At 54.7% G+C, this 20,997-nt stretch overlaps 2 protein-coding genes and 4 non-coding genes across 8 annotated transcripts in view; 1 reads left to right on the top strand and 5 right to left on the bottom strand.

Annotated features, from left to right (window-relative positions):
- Positions 1 to 2,417: 2,417 nt before the first annotated feature.
- TRNAP-UGG lies at positions 2,418 to 2,489 on the bottom strand. Its single transcript has one exon. It is a non-coding gene; the product is annotated as a tRNA-Pro (tRNA).
- A 931-nt stretch (positions 2,490 to 3,420) lies between these two features.
- Positions 3,421 to 3,493, top strand: TRNAK-CUU. The gene has a single exon. It is a non-coding gene; the product is annotated as a tRNA-Lys (tRNA).
- Positions 3,494 to 9,342: 5,849 nt separating this feature from the next.
- Positions 9,343 to 9,415, bottom strand: TRNAR-CCU. The gene has a single exon. It is a non-coding gene; the product is annotated as a tRNA-Arg (tRNA).
- Positions 9,416 to 11,598: 2,183 nt separating this feature from the next.
- Positions 11,599 to 16,301, bottom strand: LOC120882373 (putative caspase-16). Its single transcript, XM_040266369.1, has 8 exons — positions 16,263 to 16,301; positions 15,740 to 15,850; positions 15,439 to 15,606; positions 14,651 to 14,873; positions 14,217 to 14,333; positions 13,750 to 13,824; positions 13,151 to 13,254; positions 11,599 to 12,544 (listed from the first exon to the last, which is right to left on the bottom strand). The coding sequence occupies exons 1-8, from the start codon at positions 16,299 to 16,301 to the stop codon at positions 12,431 to 12,433; spliced, it is 951 nt and encodes a 316-aa protein (XP_040122303.1). The 3' UTR covers positions 11,599 to 12,430.
- TRNAR-CCG lies at positions 11,633 to 11,705 on the bottom strand. Its single transcript has one exon. It is a non-coding gene; the product is annotated as a tRNA-Arg (tRNA).
- A 2,385-nt stretch (positions 16,302 to 18,686) lies between the features above and the next one.
- Positions 18,687 to 20,997, bottom strand: part of ZNF213 (zinc finger protein 213) — a 5,856-nt gene continuing 3,545 nt past the window's right edge. For all 3 annotated transcript variants that reach the window (XM_040255225.1, XM_040255218.1, XM_040255233.1), the window contains exons 4-6: positions 20,882 to 20,946; positions 20,556 to 20,679; positions 18,687 to 20,229 (exon numbers count right to left, since the gene is read on the bottom strand). In XM_040255225.1, the coding sequence (XP_040111159.1) occupies positions 19,571 to 20,229; positions 20,556 to 20,679; positions 20,882 to 20,946 (848 nt within the window). In that variant the 3' untranslated portion in view covers positions 18,687 to 19,570. The remainder of the gene's footprint in view (positions 20,230 to 20,555; positions 20,680 to 20,881; positions 20,947 to 20,997) is intronic.

The following is a 20,997-nucleotide window of genomic DNA, read 5'->3' as shown; positions in this document are numbered from 1 at the left end:
AGAAAAGATGCCCCAAGATGCTGTTTCCACTGGTGTGACCTGGGTCATGGTGCCTCCCTGTCCACTGAACACACACGGACACTTGACCTCAGTGCCTAGGCCTGTTCTGGCCACTCGCATCCAGCGGGTCTGGGTCCACCACCCACTACGCCTGCCCCATGATCCATTCTCACAGGCCCAGGACCTACACCTTCCCTGCCAGGCATTCTGTTTCAGCCCTAAAGTGACCAGAAAAAGCAACGGGGCTCCTTGGGGATTTGATGCCAAAAAGCTCCACAGGGAGCTTCCTCTGCAGTGCTCACTTCCTGTTGCCTGGACAGATGACAGTCAGACCCCAGCTGCAGGCAGGACTGAGACTCAGGGCTCGCTGTAGAGGACAGCAGACCTTGGGTGCCCAAGTGGGGAGGGCGTTGAGGCAGGTCGGAGGGAGGGGCACCCCAACACAGAGAGGAATGGACCTGCTGCCGGAGGCAGTGGTGGTTTCCCTTCACGGAATGGGAGTCTTAAAAGGTTCTGTCTGTGGGGGAACAAAGTGCTGCCCAAGGAGCCTGGTTACCCTGGTTGACGCCCACTAGGCCTCAAAGGCCAGAGAGGCCTCCCTGCACACCCAAATGGGACCCGAGGTTCTGTTCAGGAAATGCACTCACTAGGGGACTTGAGAGTCTGCTGCTGCTGCTGCTAAGTCGCTTCCGTCGTGTCCAACTCTGTGCCACCCCATAGACGGCAGCCCACCAGCCTCCTCCGTCCCTGGGATTCTCCAGGCAAGAGTACTGGAGTGGGTTGCCATTTTCTTCTCCAACTTGAGAGTCAGGAGGCATGAAAGGGGCACCGAACATGCAAGACTCCAGGCTTAACCAGAGAAACTGGGGCGATTAGATCAGAGAAGAGGGTCACCAGCCCCCTGCCCCCTCTGCACGTGCTGGGCAGCTCTGGCCCTGTGGCAGCTCGCCTGGCAGGGGCTCTGTGCCTTAATACCCTGGGAAGGCCTGACTCTGGGCCTGCGATCAGAAAGCCGCCTAGACTGGGGGCCCTCAGATTCTAACCAAAGTCTCAGTCCCTTCCGGTATCAGCCATGTCTTTCCTCTATTCTGTTGTTTAGGTGTCTGGAGCCTTGCTGACTCTGGAGCAAAGGCCTCTCCCAAGGTTGGTCAATACTTTTTTTTTTTTTTTAATTTTTGAATTTTTAATTGGAAGATAATAGCTTTACAGTGTTGTGTTGGTTTCTGCCATTCATCAACGTGAATCATCCATAAGTGTATCCATAAGTGTATATGTCCCCTCCCTCTTGAACCTTCCTCCCTGGTCAGTTGTGCCCAGTTTTTCAGTCGTGTTGGATTCTTTGCGACCCCATGCACTCTAGCCCACCAGGCTCCTCCATCCATGGAAATTTTCCAGGCCAGAATATTGGAGTGGGTTCCCATTTCCTACTTCAGGGGATCTTTCAGACCCACCGATCTGGTCAGTTCTTCGAGATAGCAAACAATTCCTCTGTCAGCAGGCATTTTTCAAAGGTAAACCAACCAATCCAGGGTCCACAGCCCACGACCACCTGTTTTTATCAAACTCTCACCCTCTGGGCCACAATCCAGCTGCAGAATCACCTCAAGGCCAGGAAACAGACAACCAGGGAGAGCACCTGTGCCCCCGAGCCCACTGAACTTATTTCAGCCAGCCATTTAAGCCTGTCTTCCCTGCCTGACCTGTTTCACCTTCCCTGAAACCACAAGAAAATCTCCTGCCCACATTTTCTTCTCCTTCCTGTCGACACTGGCGCCTCCCCGTCCCCCCTCCCCCCACGGAGACGTGCGGCCTCCTCTTGGAAACTGTAATAAGCCATCTTCTCAGCGGCTGGGTCTGTTGGCCTCAGAAAATAATAATAAAACCTATGAAAACGCCGCGGTTCTTCTAGGAGGAGAGGAGACCCGGTGTCTGGAGCACCGTCCCCCTGACCCCGGTGGAGGCTGGTGGTCTATTGCGGCCCTATGCTTAGTCTCCTCCGCGGCTTCCTTCCTTGCCTGGGTCATGGAAGCCCTTTGGGGCAGCCCCTCAAACAGGAAAGACATTGAAACGTGGGCTTGTCCTTTACTTGGGTCATAAAATTTGAGTTTATTACCCAAAGTATAAACACACGCCCCAAGTCACATCATCACCCAGTCCAGTGACCGTCTGGCACACAGAGCTGGTCTCCCGATAGCCGAGACTGACCCATCTCGGTCTCCTCCCCTAGCGCCAGACCCGCCGCCCCTGCGTGCGACCCCAGCGCAGTGATGGCCACTCGGCAGAACAGAACCCAGTGCGGACGATCGGATCGCGGCCGGCGGGAACCACGATTCAGTCGCCCAGGATTCCGCAGAATTCCGGAGTCTTCAAACCGAAAACTAGCTGGTGTCTGGGGAAAGTGGGGGGGGGAAAAAGCTGGGCTCGTCCGGGATTTGAACCCGGGACCTCTCGCACCCAAAGCGAGAATCATACCCCTAGACCAACGAGCCGGTGCTACAGTGGCTCCTGGTGCCTGTCCTTGGGGCTTGAGATCGCGGCTCCGCCCTCGGATCCCGGGCTGTTAATCCGCAGCCAGATCCTGGGGATGGTTTTGGTTTCGATTCGAGAAGGAGAGGAGGAGCAACGCGGCCGGAATCTCCGGGTGAGGGGCTCCCACGCGCTGGGGCTCCCGGGCCGCGGAGCCAGACCCCCGCCCCCACTCCCCGGCCACGAGGGCCACCCAGTCCGCAGCAGCTAGAGGAGGGGGCAGATGACAAGGAGGAGCGGGGAGGGACCGTGCGGCCGGGCGAATGTGGTCTCCCATGGTGGACCCCAGGACAGAAATTTCAGCCAACATGCGACACAAGGAGAATGAGACTCGGCCACCTCCCACCCGGCCGGTCCGGGGTGACCCTCGAGCTTCTCCGGGTCCCTCCTGGTCTGGGCTCGGCCGCAGGAAACCCTCACGGATCTGGAACCTGATGTAGGGGTCAGAAATGGGGGTGGTGCTCACTTCTCCCCTAAGGGCAGCTGCTCCAAATTTTTGCACAAGCAAGCGGTCCACATCCCCCCACCCCACCCCCACTCTTCCGCCTTGTCCCGGAGGCGAGGCCATCAAGCCTTCCCGATCGGTTTAATGCTGCTGCTGCTGCTGCTGCTAAGTCACTCCAGTCGTATCCGACTCTGTGCGACCCCATAGACGGCAGCCCACCAGGCTCCCCGTCCCTGGAATCCTCCAGGCAAGAATCCTGGAGCGGATTGCCATGCTACCTCTCCTGAAAGGGGCTGAGAGTTTGAAAATGAGAAATCGCCAGTGATTGGAACCCGGCGCCTCCCACACCCTAACGGAGAGAGGCGGTGTACGCAGGATTTAGAGCGCGTCCCTACCAGTTTTAGGTTCAGCGAAGTTCAGGAGAACTGTTAGCTCACCCTTTTGCAAGAGCCCGGCTAGCTCAGTCGGTAGAGCATGAGACTCTTAATCTCAGGGTCGTGGGTTCGAGCCCCACGTTGGGCGCAGCTTTTGCCCCTTAGGGCTTTACAGCTAAACGAAAGTGATTTTAGAGAGGGACTCGAAGGTGATTTTAGAGAGCGACAAGGTCCATATAAACTAATCCTCTTCCCAAGGGGCTTCCTTCTGAGTTTGAAGTTGCTAGACCAGGGAGACTGGCACACTGAGCCTCTGCAGAACATCTTGTTTCATCTTCGTTTCATTATATGTGTTTTGGAATTTAAAAGCTGAAACTTACAGTTTCAGCACACAGAGTGACCCTTTTCTAGGAACTTAATTGTGTTTTTTTTTTTTTTTTTGGCTGCAGTAGGTCTTAGTTACTGCACGCGGGATCTTCCTCTAGGAATTTTCTTGCAATTCATGAGATCCCGGCAAGGCCAAGAATTGTCCCCAAAACTAGGACTCGACCCCACTTTCTTATGAGATCAGTCTCAGTTCTACAAACTGAAAGACAGCAACAAGAGACTTGGAGATGGATTTTCAGCTAACTCTGGCCCTGCGCGGGGACCTATACGTTGTTCTGTCTGTATCCAGGGGTGATCCCCACCCAGGAGCCTCACCTCCTCCCACCCTGTGTGTCCCCACCTCATCCGCTGTGGCTTTCCTCCCTCCTGGGGGAGATGAGCAGGGAAGGAAGCCCCTCATCTCCTTTATAAAGTAGAAAGAAAGCTGGAAGTCATGGGATACCTCAGATAGAGGTGAGGTTCCCCGCTCCCCAAGAAGCAGCAGTGAGGATGTGACTTCCTTTCTGAGAGTGAGACAGGGGAGCTGGAAAGTTTAGCGTTGCCACTCCTGAGGCTCTCAGGATGTTGGGTCATCTGGGATCTAGCTTCCAAGGTGGGGGTAAGAAGGAGGCAGAAGAGGGCTTGGGGAGGTGCCTGCCAGGTCGTGTCTCTCTTGGTGGTTGGATTGGGGCACCCTACTCATCCAAAAGAGACGGACCCAACTGTACTCATCAGAGTTCTGTTATAGTCTGTCTTTCTGGGGGAAGTTAGGGAGAGATTATGATTGATTGTAAAGAACAGGCTCCCACAATGAAGCAGGAAAGATAAATTTAAAAACTAGCCCATTTGTCTATCCTGCGTCCTCCTCTCCCTTACAGATGCCTCCTCAGAGTGTTCCCTTCACGAACCGATTACACAAAAATCCCTGTCTCAGCTTTTCTAGGAAACATGTCCTAAAATAGTTGGAAACACTCTAAGAATGAGATTGTTACGGAACCCAACTTGAGTCGGCTCAGCCTCGTGCAGTAAAGCCAATCTACTGATGCTGAGTCGTGGTGAAGGAGCTTATTACAGACTCCAAGCAAGAAGTCCAGGCAGCTAGTGCTCAGAAGGCTCAAACTCCAGAGATGGCTTTCAGGGAAAGGTTTTAAAGACAGCGTGAGGGATGGGAGTCGTCGGGTGGGTGTTCAGCTCATGAACATCGTGGGGAACTAAGATCCCACATGCCGAGCCGCACACCCATCACTTCACAAAATTACCTTTTGTGTATGTGTGTGTGTGTGTTGAGAACACTTTAAGGTCTACATTTAACAATTTCAGGTATACAATAAGGTATTATTAACTATAGTTGCCATGCTGTACATCAAATCGCCACAACTTATTCATCTTATAATTAAAACTTTGTATCCTTGTAACAACCTCTTCCCGTTACTCCCACCCTTCCACCGGAGGGTTTATTGACTGCTGCCTGGACCCTGGTTTGGTAATGAATTTGGACTTGAGCTCCTTGCCAGTGGAAAATGGGATACTGGTAACTCCTGACATGCAGCAGCACCGTGATCAAGCCGCCTATCACGTGGTTGATTACGATGAAGTGCCGACAGAAGCAGGTGTCCTGGGGGACCACATGGCTGCTGCGCTTGACTGTTGCAGCAGGTGACCACAAGGACTGTGATGTGGGAAGGACTCCCCTGGGTGCGCCTGTTTGTTCGAAGAAAGAAAATGACAAGATCAGGCCTTTAAACTTTCAGCCTAAGGCATGCCCAGAGATCCAGGGATATTCTCTGTCAGCCATAAAATAATCGTATAGCTGCAGGGCTGACATTGCTGAAAATGAAACACATAACTGAATAATGTATATTGCAGGATGACACTGTAAGTTGAGTTCACAGCCTCGAGAGATCTTTTCTGTGAAAGGAAGGGCGTGGATTACGAAGGAGTGGAGCCAAAGCCTGGGGAAGTTTAGGTGGTCTTGGACTAAGCTGAGATCTTGAACCCCTGAGTCACCTGGAGTCTCCCTTGCCAGTGAAAGCAGACCGCTCTCTGATATCTGGGGAAAGTAGCTTTCCTCTGTTTGAATATACCATAAAAATCTCACCTGGAGTGGTTGTCTTGCAAGGGGAGGAGAGTTCTCCTGAAAGCCTACACCACCCAGCCTTGTTACCCTCTAATCCTGGTTGTCCCATAACTACAGTTAGATCAGCACGCTGCAGGAACAAGTACAAAAGGCTGGCCTGGGAGGAACTCATTCATATGCTAGAAGAATGAAGCCGGCAGAAAACTAGGGAATGTGTGTGGGAATGGATCTGAGGATGTTAGGATAAAGAGGATGGGATGGGATTTTTGGATCTAGTGAAGTTATTGTTCTGGGCGTATGTCCCAGCAAGCCTGTGTTTATTTCTTAATTTTTTTTTTTAGCAGAAAGATCTTTTATTAAATGACAGAGGATAATACACTCCTGAAACATAAGAGCAGGCTGACTGCAAAGGAGTGGCTAAAGCCTGTGTTTAAATGTTATTCATGCAGCTGAGTGTCTCTTGGTTGGTTGGCTAAGCACTGAACTCAGTGGTGGCCTATGTTTAAGGGGATTAGGATTCAAGACTGTCCCTGGCATCATGTAAAGAAAGGAACTCAAACTCTGCAAGATAGAAGTGCTTCAGCGAGTCTGCCATATTTATGAGCACACCCACCACCCCACCGAGAGGGCCCCGAGGACACTCCCTTCCATAAGGCAGGGAGAGACGTCAGAGGGGGAGACACTGGCAGCTGGGATCATGCTGTGGTCGCTGTTCTTGGCAGGCCACATATGATGGTGAGAGATGCTGCACTGAGGTGAAGCTCCTGATCTGAGAAGGGATGACAGGACCCCAGGTGCCTGGGAAAGTAGGAGAAGTAAGCCCAGAGCTGGAGGATCAGAAGAATCTCATTCATGGTCTTTAAAAGGAAAAGAGAACTATGTGCATATATATTATATATATATATAGTCGCTTCAGTTATGTATGACTCCTTGTGACCCTATGGACTTTGCTTTTACTTTATTTTTTAAATTTTTATCAGATATATTATCATACAGTTTCTTTTTTTGGTTTCATATATGATATTATACATGTTTCAATGCCATTCTCCCAAATCATCCCACCCTCTCCCTCTCCCACAGAGTCCAAAAGACTGTTCTATACATCTGTGTCTCTTTTGCTGTCTCGCATACAGGGTTATTGTTACCATCTTTCTAAATTCCATATATATGTGTTAGTATACTGTATTGGTGTTTTTCTTTCTGGCTTACTTCACTCTGTATAATAGGCTCCAGTTTCATCCACCTCATTAGAACTGATTCAAATGTATTCTTTTTAATGGCTGAGTAATACTCCATTGTGTATATGTACCACAGCTTTTTTATCCATTCATCTGCTGATGGACATCTAGGTTGCTTCCGTGTCCTGGCTATTATAAACAGTGCTGCGATGAACATTGGGGTACACGTGTCTCTTTCAATTCTGGTTTCCTCGGTGTGTATGCCCAGCAGTGGGATTGCTGGGTCATAAGGCAGTTCTATTTCCAGTTTTTAAAGGAATCTCCACACTGTTCTCCATAGTGGCTGTACTAGTTTGCATTCCCACCAACAGTGTAAGAGGGTTCCCTTTTCTCCACACCCTCTTCAGCATTTATTGCCTGTATACTTTTGGATCGCAGCCATTCTGACCAGCATGAGATGGTACCTCATTGTGGTTTTGATTTGCATTTATCTGATAATGAGTGATGTTGAGCATCTTTTCATGTGTTTGTTAGCCATCTGTATGTCTTCTTTGGAGAAATGTCTGTTTAGTTCTTTGGCCCATTTTTTGATTGCGTCATTTATTTTTCTGGAATTGAGCTGCAGGAGTTGCTTGTACATTTTTGAGATTAGTTCTTTGTCAGTTGCTTCATTTGCTATTATTTTCTCCCATTCTGAAGGCTGTCTTTTCACCTTGCTTAGAGTTTCCTTTGTTGTGCAGAAGCCTTTAATTTTAATTAGGTCCCATTTGTTTATTTTTGCTTTTATTTCCAATATTCTGGGAGATGGGTCTGACCTCCCTATGGACTTTGTGATGGTATGGACCACCATGGGATTCTCCAGGCAAAAATACTGGAGTGGGTTGCTATTCCCAGCTCCAGGGGATCTTCCCAACCCAGGGATTGAACCCGTATTTCCTACAGCTTCTGCATTGCAGGCGGATTCTTTACCACTGAGTCACCGGGGAAGCCCGTGAGATATAGCAATTCAGTTTAGCTGCTCAGTCATGTCCAACACTTTGCAAACCCATGGACTGCAGCATGCCAGGCTTCCCTATTCATCATCATCTCCCAGAGCTTGCTCAAACTCATGTGCATCAAGCTGGTGATGCGGTCCAACCATCTCATTCTCTGTCATCCCCTTCTCCTCCTGCCTTCACTCTTTCCCAGCATCAGGGTCTTTTCCAATGAGTTAGTTCTTTGTATCAGGTGGCCAAAGTATTGCAGCTTCAGCGTCAGCATCAGCCCTTCCAATGAATATTCAGGACTGATTTCCTTTCTGATGGACTGGTTTGATCTCCTTGCAGTCCAAGGGACTCTCAAGAGTCTTCTCCAACACCACAGTTCAAAAGCATCAATTCTTCAGTGCTCAGCTTTCTTTATGGTCCAACTCTCACATCCATAAATGACTACTGGAAAAACCACAGCTTTGACTATAAGGACCTTTGACGGCAAAGTAATATCTTTGCATCTATATATATGACAAAGCCTCAGCGATCATCTCCTCTGTGGGTATGTAGTAGAGGAGGTTTCTAATTTTACTCTCCACCATGCCCTGAAATTTGGGAGATTTTTACCTTGAGAATGAAGGCATATATTGCATGGATTAAAAAAAAGAGAAGACTTCATTATGGACTATTTCAAGCAAGAACTAAAGCAGAGAAAACTAGTATAATGTGTTCAGTTAAGACATTATCACCTCATAGAAAAACTTGTTTTGTGTATACCTTGATCCAGTCCATTATCTTTTTTTTTTCAGCTTTACTGAGATATAACTGACAAATAAAAATGATGTATATTGAAGGTATACAACGACAGTTTGATATATACATTTACATCGTAAAATATTTACCACAGTGAAGTTAATTAACACATCCATCACCTCACATGTTACCTGATGTGTGTGATAAAAACGCTTAAGATCTCTCTTTGCAAATTTCATGTATACAGTACAATACTATTAACTGTAGTCACTACCCAGCCCACCACTATTTTAAAGCACATTGGCTGTCATATAATTTAATCTCTAAATAACTGGCTGTGTTTATAAAAAATAAAGACTTTTTAAAAATATAAGTAACCACAATACAATTAATACATCTAGAAAATGAATAATTATTTCTATATCAAGTAGAATGGACGGTTGTTAAAATAACGTAAAGAATGGAAGCACTCCTCTGACATCTGAAAACGTGCATGTTTTTATGGGAAAATTAAAACTCGCTGGACTCATTCAGGATGATGGCAGGATGAGTAACCCCTTGGGGGCCTTAATTTCCCACTCGGGTAAGCAGACAGCCGGCTTCATTTAACTTTCCTCACCCACCTCCTCTAGAAGGTTTAAAATACAACTTTTTCTACCCCGGGTGGGACTCGAACCCACAATCCCTGGCTTAGGAGGCCAATGCCTTATCCATTAGGCCACCGGGGCTGATGAAAGACTTTCTTCGACAGTCTTAGACCAGTCTCTCTCTCACCTTCCCGCGGTTCCGTACAGCGTCCTGGCTCCAGCTTGGCTTGATTTTGGTCCTCCTGACAACCATATGCGACCGGTGTATCCGCTCAGATCCCGCCCGCGCCAGAGCATCCCAGGACCCCTAGGGAGACTGCGCATGCGCGAAGGAAACTGCTCAAAGACCTAAGGTAGCAGTTAGCTCCGCTGTCATGACTGGGATACTATCCTCGCTTACGGTGCAGAAGGTCTGGGCATCAAATCCCGGACGAGCTCTTTCCCCCTTTTAGGAGAATCTACGTCCTTAGGAGAACTACGTCTTTTAGGACAACTAGCATCAAGAAGGAGTTCGCTAGGCAAAATGTGGGCGCGAAGGGGAGAGAGGGCACAGCCGGGAGCTTGGGAAAAGCGTCGGTCACGACCTTCATTCTCCTCCCCACGTTGCTTCTTAGACCAAGAGTGTTTCCAAATCTAGTCCCAAATCTAGGCGGTTTTTAGCAGAGCCCAGTGGTCTTAAGTCTTTGTCCTAAGGACCCTCCGTGATGGCTCTGTATATGCCCACCTAGCTCAGTGTGTAGAGTGTGGAACTGTAATATCAGAGAACCCGGCTTTTACTCTCCTATCAGAAGATGGGTATTCTTTCCCCTCTCGAAGATATTTGTCATTGTGGTTACCAGAAGTGGGGTCGGGGGAGGCGCGAGCGGAATTAGATGAAGGTAGTCAAAAGGTACAAACTTCCAGGTATAAGGAAATACTAGAGATGCAGTGTACAACATAATAAAGATAATTAACACTGCTGTGTTAGAAGAGCTCATCTTTAGAGTTAAGAGAGTAAATCCCGAGTTCTCATCACAAGGATGATGGATGGTCACTAAACCATGATTGTGATAATGATTGTGATGTAAGTAAATTGAATCATTAGGTTGTACACCCTAAACTTATACAGTGCTTATGTTAATTACATCTCAGTAAAAGTGGGGGAAATAATTAAAATGTTTATCTTAGTGAAACTTCTCTTCTTTTTATTTATGAGTCCTTAGCAAACCACTGAAACATCAGGAAACTGATAAAGGAGACAATTACTTGCGCCCTCTCCTGGGGTACAGGCTCAGCTGCCACTCCCCCAGCGTCTTCCCTGGGGAGAGAAGGTCCCATCACCTTGGTCATTCCACTTAGCCAGAAATTCCTTGGTGAGAACTTGGTTCCGCAGGGACAGTCATTTTTTCTGGGTAAAATGATGGCTCAATCCTGGGCATATACTTTACATTAAAATTTTAAATATACATTCACACTAATCGACTCTTGAGAGTCCCTTGGACTGCAAGGAGATCCAACCAGTCCATTCTAAAGGAGATCAGTCCTGGGTGTTCTTTGGAAGGAATGATGCTGAAGCTGTAATTCCAGTACTTTGGCCACCTCGTGCGAAGAGTTGACTCATTGGAAAAGACTCTGATGCTGGGAGGGATTGGGGGCAGGAGGAGAAGGGGACGACCGAGGATGAGATGGCTGGATGGCATCACTGACTCGATGGACATGAGTCTGAGTGAACTCCGGGAGTTGGTGATGGACAGGGAGGCCTGGCGTGCTGCGATTCATCGGGTCGCAAAGAGTCGGACACGACTGAGCCACTGAACTGAACCGAACTGAATCATTTAAGGGTATATTCACTGAAAGAAATCGAAAAAAATCTATTATAATTTTTTAAAAAATTTAGTGTTAAATATATGCATAACATTAAATTTGCCATTTTGACCATTTTTAGTGTACATTTTAGTGGCATCAGTTACATTTACCGTATTGCGCAACCATCATCATTACTATTTCCAAAACGTTTTTATCACAATAATCTTATATTTTTAAATGCCCCTGACCCCTTGAGAGTGGGCCACCCCGCAAAAGTCCAACCCCTCATCTGTCGCAGTTCTAGTTATCTGAACTATATTCATGCAGCCAGTCGCCCCTAGGCTCCTGGGACTTATGTCCGGGGTTCCAGGGTCAGCAGTCCGCCCGGGCTTGATCAGCGTAGGTCTCCCCACAGTGCCCAAGGGTTCACCCTGGGGTCCCAAGCCCCTTAGCAGCAGGGATGCATCTGAGGGGCAGGAGGGAGTGTGGCTGACAGCCCGAGGGTCCTAGGCTTCCGTAAGGTTGGGAGACACGGAAAATTTTAAATCTAAGGAGGAAAACTGAACGCTGCAACGACCACGAAGGGACTCGAACCCTCAATCTTCTGATCCGGAATCAGACGCCTTATCCATTAGGCCACGCGGCCTTGCGAAGGATGGTCTCTCAGCTTTTCTCATAAACCTTTTCAAGCGCCTGCGCAGTGCCACCCCAAAGTGCGCATGTGCACACTGGCCCGGCGCCCCGCCTCCGGAGCTCCTGCTGAGCCGGGCTCTGAGCCCGCAGCTGGGCAGCGCGACTGAGCACCGCTGAGGTGGCCGTGCAACTCAGAGTTCGAGCCCGCGTGACGCTGCCCAAGCCCCTCCTGTCCCGAGGGCTCTTGATCTTTTCTCCCACGAGCCCCAGGCCCACGCTGGGGCGGGGCTGCCCGCCGCTCCCGCAACCCCTTTGCTTCCTCTATAGCAGCACCACCAAACCTGCCATCCAACTCCGTCCGCGGCCCCAGCGTGCGGTGCAGGTGGGGTGGGGGTGCTGGGAGGGTGCTGTGGACCCTGGGCTGCCCCTTCCCAGGACATCCAGCGCCGCCTAGCCCATGTGGGGCTTTCTTAGTCCCGGAGGCGCCCCTTCTTCCCCCGGTGGGCCCAGCCTCCGAAGTGCCCGGTGCTCCATACATCATCTCGCTTATTGTCCTAGTTCCCTGCGTGCAGGCGCTATTCACGTGTCCAGCAATCATCACGTTTATTCCATGCCAGCCGAGCCTCCTGTGTTATCGCGCCATTTTTAGGAGAGGAAACCGAGGGGGTGGACGGGGTCACTGGTGGTGCTGGTGTGCGGCTCCCCGCTGTCAGCACTCCTGGGTGGCCGCGGGCGCGGTCAGACCTGCAGGCAGAGCCGGCGCCTCAGGGAGCTGTGAATCTCCAGACAGGCCTTGCGGCGCTCATCACAGTCGGGACCCAGCACGTCCAGCTCACACACCTGCCGATTGACCTGTGTGGACCACACTCAGCCTGTGTCCAGGACGGCCAGATTCCCCACGCCCGCGCCTAGCCTGGCACCCAGCGTCTTGTGAGGCCTGAAGTTTCAAGTGCTGCTTTGACATCTTTGGGGCTCACAGGCCCCCTCAGTTTCCCCTGCTCTTGTTAGATGTGCCCCCTACCCAGCAGGGAAGGCCCCTCTCGCGGCTAGTTCTCCCACCAACCAGACCAGATGCCCTCCACCCCCTCTCTCATCCTGAAGGGCTTCAGTTCCCTGCCAACCTGTGAAATTATTCCAACAAGTACCCCCACATCCTGCATCTACTGGGCCTGTGTCTGCAGCCCCTGCTGGTTCTCTCTGCTCCCCAGGGCAACCCTGAGTGGCCTGCATGGCCCAAGGTGGCCTTGTCCCCCAGCTGTGAGCATACATGGCTAATAACTGCTGGCCGTGTCTCTGTCTAGTGTCAGGGGTTGTGTGTTCAACCATCTCATGTTTCTGAAGGCAAAGGAATTCCTCCCTCAGCAAAAGGGTGACTAGGAGGTGAGCAGAACACAGGAGCTGAGAAGAAGGCTGAATTCAGCCCCTCTCCCCAGGCCACTCCCCCACCCCCCAACTCACCTCAGTCATCTTCTCCAGGAGGTCTGCCTTGGGGTCAGCTCTGAGGACCTCCACCAGCGTCTGGATAAAGTCTGAGCCCTTCTCATCCCGATAGGCCACACAGCCTAGGCCAGGGGACCAGGGCCAGAAGGTCACAACTGGTCCCCTCCCAGTTGCCTTCCAGTCCCCAGGGGCCTTTTGTTAGTTGAAGTGGGGGCAAGCACACAGGACCCCAGGGTTTGGGGTAGGGAGCAGCACCTTTTTGCTTCTGGATTAAGTTGTTGCTCAATGTTCGTGGAGTGAATATACCATGGATTCAATGTCTAAGAAACATTTACTGTGAACCCACTATTTGCCTGGCCCTGAGGCAGACAGAACTGTCCTGCCCTCATGGACCTTACAACCTCGAGGAGAGGAGTCAAGTCAAGTGCTTAGCAGAGCCAACCCTCAGTTTGTGCTCTCCATGTTACTATTGTCACAAATAATAAATATGGAAGGAAGATGGCTTAATTGCAATAGGGCTGCACCGCAACAGCCAAGCCCCAGGTGTCCCTAATGCCACTTCGGATCTCTGGCCAGGAGGTGGGGCTCTGTGTAACTGGGTTTCATGATGACCTTACCTTCAGCGGCTGCATAGACCATCAGCACATCTGCTTGGTTAGGGCTCCCTGGAGTGGGGCCCCTGGAGGAGCTGCCTACAAGAGGGACCAACACCTTTTACCCAGCATCCTGGGACTCCACCTTCCCTGAGGGCCCCCTCAAGTCCAGCTCAAGGGCACACAAGGCAGTAGAAAGAGTGCTGGGCAGGAAACACAGATCTGGTTTCAAATCTCAGCCCTGCCACTTACCAGCTGTGTTACCCGAGAAGAGCTATTTTCCCTTCCTGTCTCCAGGGCTGTTTCGGGCTCAAGTAGGGGGAAAAACTCTCAATTTCAAAGGTCCTTACCGTTTAGGAAGGTTTCCCTTCCTATCCTCTTGGCAAAGAGAGGAGGGAGGTGACAGCAGGATCCCAGCTCAAAGCCCCAGAAATGCCCTCTTGGCAGCTTCCTCACCAGCCCTACCCAAGCCCTCTGGTAGGCAGACCCACCTTGCACATCAGTACAGACGTGGAGGACATCGGCCTGGGAGGGGGTGGCTGGTGGTGCCTGCAGCCAGCGTCTGAACCAAGGGAAAGCTGCAGGTTCCATGCCCGCATCCCTGTGCCCTGGGGACGGAGGGGACAGTTAGGTCCGTTCACTCAGAAGACACCCCAGGGTGCTTCCAGGGTTCCAGCTCCCAACCCCCAGAGCTTCTGGGCCAGCCTACCAGGCTGGAAACAGAGCACTGAATGACACATGCTGAGGGTGAAGGCTCAGGTTCATGGACATGACCTCTAGGAGAGGCTGGGAGGTGGGCAGGAGAAGGGGAGTGCTCAGGCTTTCTGGAGGAGGTGAACAGCAAGTCCTGGGAGGCTGAGCGCAGGATAAGGAGAGGAAGGGCAGCAGGAGGTAGGCCTCCAGGGTGGGCCCAGGGCCTGCTCACCCCCACGGCAAGCCTGAAGCAGGAAGATCTTGGGGCGGCCTCGCAGCGCCCTGCAGTGGCTCAGCTCCTGCACAAGCATCTCCAGCTGCCCCTCTTGCCCGTCAGCCCCTAGGAGCTGCCCCTGAGGCCCCCCGTGGGCCATGAGGGCCACAAGGGCACAGCTCACGGGGCCCCTGTGGGCATCCAGCCGCTTCCGGAACTGGGCCATCTCCTCCTGGAAAGCCTGGGAGGGGGGATGAGATCGGGCCGGGGCCGGTGTCACGGCCTCCCTAGTACCTGGTGTCCCCCCCCCAGGTGGTTTCTGTAGCCCTCAACCCACACTATCTCCCACCTCCTGCCAGCCTCAGGCCCAGGGAGAGCAAGACCTTTTTCTAACCAACCCCCCTGCTGCAAAGCCCAGCGCAGCCTCATTGGAGGTGATGTGGATCCAGCTTTCTGCAGTTGGTTCTCCGATCGCCACGGAGAAGTTGCACCAAAAAGTTAAGGGCCATGAGGGGAGAGCTGTGAGCCGACAGCTGTCTGAGAAGGAACCAGAGACCCTCCCAGGAAAAGCCTAAGGGTCCAGCTAGAGCCTTGAACAGGGGCCAGCGTGGAGGTGGCAGGGGCCCGGGAGACTGGACTTCCAGGGGCAGGGAAGTGGGTTCGCATAGATGCGTGCATGCAACAGGAAGGATGGGGGTGCATTTCCTGCCCACGATTGGTAAGAGGCCCAGGAGAGAGTCCCCAGGGTCTGGTTGCGGGGTACCCTTCCTTCGGAGCACCTCCAGAGGTTCTGGGCTTCCCCTCACCTGGGCTGTAGGGTCTGTCCTCAGGGTGGTCTCGAAGCCCAGGGCCTGGCACAAGCCCCCCAGCGCCTCCACATCGTGCTGGGCCCCCGGCCGGTCCTGGGTCACAGCCAGGAGGAGGGCGGCCCTGGCCCCAGACAGGTCATACTGAGCGCTGGGGCCGGGCTCTGGCTACAGACAGGACTAAGTGGGTTCAATGCAGTCGGAGGACCTCCCAGCTCCTCACCCCCGCCCAGGTCTCACCACGCCTCCATCCCATTCAGAACTGCTGCCGTGTGGTTGGACCCCTGCCCTGCCCCCTCACCTCGGGCCCCCAGGGCTCCACGTTCCCTAGGCACAGTGCCCCCCGCAAGGAGCTCCGAAGCACTGGGCAGTAGGCAGCCCCTGCGGACTCTTTAGCTGTCCTGGAGAAGACCTAGGGGCGGAGGACTCTTCAGGCAGCCACTCTGTGGGGTGCAGTTATGGGGGGGCCCTGGCTCCAGGGCACAGCTTGGCCAGGCTCTTTGGGATTCCCCTGCCAGAATGGAGGGAGGAGGAGACAGGAAAGAAAGGGAAGGCCCGAGGGAGGTCCTAGCCAAGCTCAGGGTCACAGAATTCCAAGACGTGGATGGCCGCAGGGAGACAGTGGCCCAGCCATTAGCCACGCTGCTCCCAGCCCAGCACAGAGGCGTGGTGCTCTCAGAGCCAGTCAGGGCCCATCCAGGAAGGCCCGTGGGGCGGGCACCACCTAGGGAGAACTGTGGAGCAGAGCTGGGGCCCATCCTACCTCTGGGGTCAGCCAATAACCACCTGCTGCCCAGTGAGAACTTCGGGCCTCAAGACAAGACCTGATCCCCAGGGACCCACAGGTCTGATGGGACCGTCATGGCTGGGTGAGTGTGAACAGGAGTGGATGGGAATTCAAGCATCCACCCTTGGGTGATGAGGGGCACAGCCAACGCCTGGAGGATCTGTGCCAGGCTGGGATGTCGGGGTGGGGAGGGCGGGACTCCAAGCAGAGGGAGCAGCCTGGGCAAAGGCACAGAGCTGAGCAGATGCTGGAAAACCTGGGGTCCCCTCAGTGGGTGGAGGACAGGCATGGGAGAGGATGGGAGGCGAGGCTTAGAGGCTGACGCCCATGTGTAGGCAACAAGCCTTATTGTGGCATGAGTGGGGGTAATGGATTCAGGTGGGGATGAGATCAGGCCTCGGGCAGGGTCACAGCCTCCCCAGTACCTGGCAGCCCTCCCTCTGGGTGGTTTCTCTGGCCCCCTAGAGAACACATTGGCGCCGTCGTCCCCCTCCCGGGAGGCCCCTCCTGGGCCTTCACCTCCGTTAGCAGCTGCAGCAGTGACCAGTGAGGACAGCGGCCGCAGAGCTCGCCCAGGCTGGCGAGGAAGGCCCCAGGCTCGGGGATAGCTGGGTGGAGAAGCAGCAGCACTTGGGCCTGGAGGGAGGGTCTCGGCCCTCCTGCCCACCCCACTCTGTCCAGCCCCCGACCCGCGGGCCCCAGCCGGCCCACTCACCCCTGGGAGCACTGGAGAGCAGCAGGAAGACCTTGGGGCGGCCCCACAGGGCCTTGCAGCGGCTCAGCTCCTGGACCAGCTGCTGTGACTGCTTCAGCTGCCGGGGGAGGGCCACCAAGGCCACGAAAGCACAGCCCACCGAGCCCCCGTGGGCATCCAGCCGCTCCCGGAACCTCGTCAGCTCCCCACAGAAGCCCTGGGGCAGGAGCGAGTGCCAGCCTGAGTGCAGGGAGGCCCCAGGCGGGGCTGAGGGCAGAGGTGAGGGGGGGCAGGTGAGGGCTCACCTGGACGGAGGCCTCCTGCCTCTGGCAGCTCTCAAAGCCCAGGGTCTGGAACACACCCTCCAGGAGAGCGACAGTAGAGGCTGACACCTCAGGGCTGCAGAGGGCCAGGGCCACCCTTGGACCCTTCACACTGTACTTACCCTGGGGAGGCAAGGCCAGAGCTGGGCCGGGGTGGGGCTCAACTGGGAGCCAGCAATGGGCTAGGCCAGACAGCGCCTACCTTTCTCCCCAGGCTCTCCCGAGCATCGGCCACCTGCGAGGCCACCTGCAGGGTCCCAGCCACCAAGAAAGCCATGCAGGCGATGTGGGGGCATCCCTCGAACAGCTTCAGTGCCAATGCTCTGGGTCCCACGGCCTGGCCTCTCTCGGAGTCTTATCCCATCAGCTCTGTTTATGGGCGGAGCTGGACTCTGCCCCCTGCCCTGGAAACCTGGGTCCTGGACACCCCCAGGCCCTGCTCTGTTCCCTGGCTCCCATGGGCTACTTCCTGACTGGCACTAACACACCCCCACCTGCCCCAGGAGCCCATGCCCAGTCTATTCTTAGCTTCTGGCCCACCTGCTATCTGATCTCGTTACACTCCAGTGTCTCACTTCTGAGCCACCACCAGCACCAAAAAAATTCATGCCCTGCCCCCGCCACCCACCACCCCTACTCACTCATTCAGGGCACATATAGGAGCCTGCCCACACAGCAACTGCCAGCCTGGGGGCATGGGGAACAGCGAAGGGCACCGCCCCAGAGGCAGGAACCCCTGGTTGGACTCTGCTCTCCAGGGAGAGCCCTGCAGCTTCATTGGGGAAATGGAGTCTATCCAGTGACCTCAGGATGAAGCCTGGGTTACATGGGGGCCAGAGAGGCTGGCGCACAGACTGGGGGACAACTGAGTCATCTTGTCTCAGCTCACCCCCACTGTCTCGCAGGTGGCCCCAAGGCCACCACCTGCTGAACTGGAAAGGGCTTGGCAGGGTAGAAGGTGATTCAGCACACACCCCCCAGCTCCGCAGGGGCCCAGGCCCGGGCCAGGCAGGGGAGGGTCAGACGTGAAAGTCTGCTTGGTGTCCGTTCATCTCAGCAGTACTCCCTCCCTAGGGTCCAGCCAAGAGCACGAGCCCCTGCCCTGGCCGGTCACGGCTCCAAGCTGCCTCATTTCAAGGGACAAAGGGCAGGCCCCAGTAAAAACCCCAGCTCCCAGTTAGCCGCCCACTCTCCTGCAGGCTAGGGAGGGGTGTGCCGGCTGTCCCACCCTGAGCTGTCCTCAGACCGGGGCAGGCACTGGCTGACACGGGGATGCCCCTGAGGCTCACGGCAGCCCTTGGGGCCCAGGCCACCCAGAAGCTGAGACAGTGGCCCCACCCAATGACGGTCCAGCATACCAGGACCACCAGGTCAGGAGGCCCAGGATGAATTCCAGGCCCCTCCACCCCCGACTCCCAGCAGCCACCAAAAGAACAAGAGAAGCTTGGAGAAAGTCTTCATGTTTATTCTCACCTTTCTGCTGCCCTTCTAAGGCCAGCCGGGCCAGCTCCTTGGGAGGGCCTGTGGTCAGTCCCTGTGAATGCCCTTCTGCAGGCACTGCAACGCCTCAGGAGTCAGCGACAACGTGCCAACAGAGCACAAGCATGAAGTACCGTAAACCCCGAGACTCCAGGGGAGTGGGGGGCAGCTGGCCTCGGCCGGCCCTATTCTTAGTCTGCACAGTTGGCCTCTGTCCCTGGAGCCCACACCACCCTTCCCAGCTGGTGGAGGGTGACTCTCAGAAACTCAGCCGGGGGCAGGTTGGCTGAGAGCAGAGGCGGGCAGCTTCTGGGCCACTGGGACAGGCCAGAGCGGCCAGTGCCTGGAGATGGAAAGAGGTGGAGGCCAGGAAGCCTCTGTAGTTGAGCCCAGGATCCACATCTTCACAGGTGTGGGCTGTCCCCTCCCCTGACCCCTGACCCCAGCAGCACTCTGAGGCTTAGCCTCCCTCCCACAGGAAGTCACAGGATGGCAGGACAGAAGGCCTGGCCCATGGACCCAGCCCAGAGGCTGGGAGCAAAGAGCCACGGGGCCAAGCAGGGCTGAGGAGGGCTCTGGGATGGGGACTCCAGGCCCTGCCAGAGTTCTGACTTCCCTGTGTGCCAGCCTCTCCCCTGTGCTCAGGCCACCTGCCTGCAACGTGCTGGGGCTCCAGGAAATGAGGGGCAAGAAAAACCTTGGAGCATTGGAAGTCTGGCAGTGAGGTCACCGGGGACTCCATGCTCTGTGGCGTCAGCCAGGGTCCCAGGAGGGCAGGGCCACCGGTTTCTGTGAGTAGGAAGCCGCACTGGGATGGTGGATTCGGGTGGGTGAGTGCTGCTCCCGCCCTCAGCCCACAGGCTGGGCCATCTTGGCGTGCAGGCTCTGGTGGGCGATGAGGTGGGCGCGCTGCTTGAAGCTCTTGTCGCACTCGCCGCAGCCGAAGGGCCGCTCTCCCGTGTGCACGCGCCGGTGGTCCAGCAGGTAGGAGCGCAGTGAAAAGCTCTTGCCGCAGTCACTGCAGCCGAAGGGCTTCTCGCCCGTGTGGATGCGCTGGTGGTCAGCCAGGTAGGCGCTGCGGCTAAAGCTCTTGCCGCACTGGGTGCAGGAGAAGGGCTTCTGGCCCGTGTGCACGCCCTGGTGGCGTACCAGGTCCGAGGAGCTGCGGAAACTCTTGTCGCACTCCTGGCACTTGTGCGGCTTCTCACCAGTGTGCGTGCGCTGGTGGCGCGCCAGGTCGGAGCCCCAGCGGAAGCGCTTGCCGCACTGGCTGCAGCTGTGTGGCTTCTCGGCCACTAGGTCTCGGAGCTGCCGCCGGCGCGTGGGCGGCCGGCCCCGCCGCGCCCCCAACCCCCGACCCCGGGGCGCCCCCGGCCGGGCCCCGCCCTCCCAGGCCTCGGCCTCCTCCGGCCTCCTGGACGCGGTCTCGTCGCCAGCAGCCTGGTCTGGGAGCACTGTCACCACCTCCTCCAGCCGGGTCCTCTCACTGTCGCTCCTGTGCCCCAAACCTGCAAGGGGTAGTAGGCAGCCTCCTAAGTGCCACGCGGTTCCGGGGCCACAGAGGAGGGGAGCGGAACGGGGCTCCAGGCTAGCGCCTGGGCACTCAGTCTGACAGCCCTGTGCTCCAGCAGACCAGCCTCCATGCAACGGGGACATGAGAATGACGGCAGAGAAACCGTTTGGAGCACCCAAGGGGTTTGCCAGGGTTCCTCAACAGAGGTATTTACTAACTACAGACCTAACCGATCTACCGCACCTTCCACTTACTAACTACAGGCCTAAACAGTCTATGCCTGGGATCCCACCCAGAGCCCCAGCTATGCCCAATGCTTACCCAGGGCAACATTCCGAGAATTCTCCCTTTTTATGTCCCAGAAGAGATCCCTCTGGGCAGGGTCCAGGGACCCCCATTCTTCCCGGGAGAAATAAAAGGGAATGTCTCCAAATGTCACAGGTCCCTAGAATGAGGTGAGGAAGCCCAGCTCAGAGTTGCCTTGATCAGGACTCCCCAGGCAGGTATGGGTGGAGACAGGAAGGGCACTGGGATGGGAACAGGATGGGTCCTGGCAGGAAAAGGATGGATGGAGGAGGCCTTGGTGAGGAGAGACCCATTTCAGGGACTCATCAGGATCAGAGGGGACAAAGGGACGGGTAACTCACCCCAGAGGCAAAGCAGGTATCTGTCGTCTCTCTGGTGCTCCCCTGTTTAAGAGCTGGAAGCTGGGCTGTGGGGAAGATCGGAATCTCAGAGAGCCCAGCCCAGGCTGGCAGCAAGG

The sequence above is a fragment of the Oryx dammah genome, unplaced genomic scaffold (assembly GCF_014754425.2).
Source record: "Oryx dammah isolate SB20612 unplaced genomic scaffold, SCBI_Odam_1.1 HiC_scaffold_2, whole genome shotgun sequence".
In the NCBI taxonomy this organism is placed as follows: domain Eukaryota; kingdom Metazoa; phylum Chordata; class Mammalia; order Artiodactyla; family Bovidae; genus Oryx; species Oryx dammah.
Note: the sequence above shows the minus strand (reverse complement) of the source record. Positions and strands in the feature narration are given on the sequence as shown.

Coding starts and splice junctions, on each gene's coding strand:
- LOC120882373 (XM_040266369.1), bottom strand. CDS start 16,301: ATGACGGTCCCATCAGACCTGTGGGTCCCTGGGGATCAG. Junction 15,607..15,739: donor TGGAGCCCTGGGGGCCCGAG/GTGAGGGGGCAG, acceptor TCCTGTCTGTAG/CCAGAGCCCGGCCCCAGCGC. Junction 14,334..14,650: donor GCTTCAGGCTTGCCGTGGGG/GTGAGCAGGCCC, acceptor CTCCGTCCCCAG/GGCACAGGGATGCGGGCATG.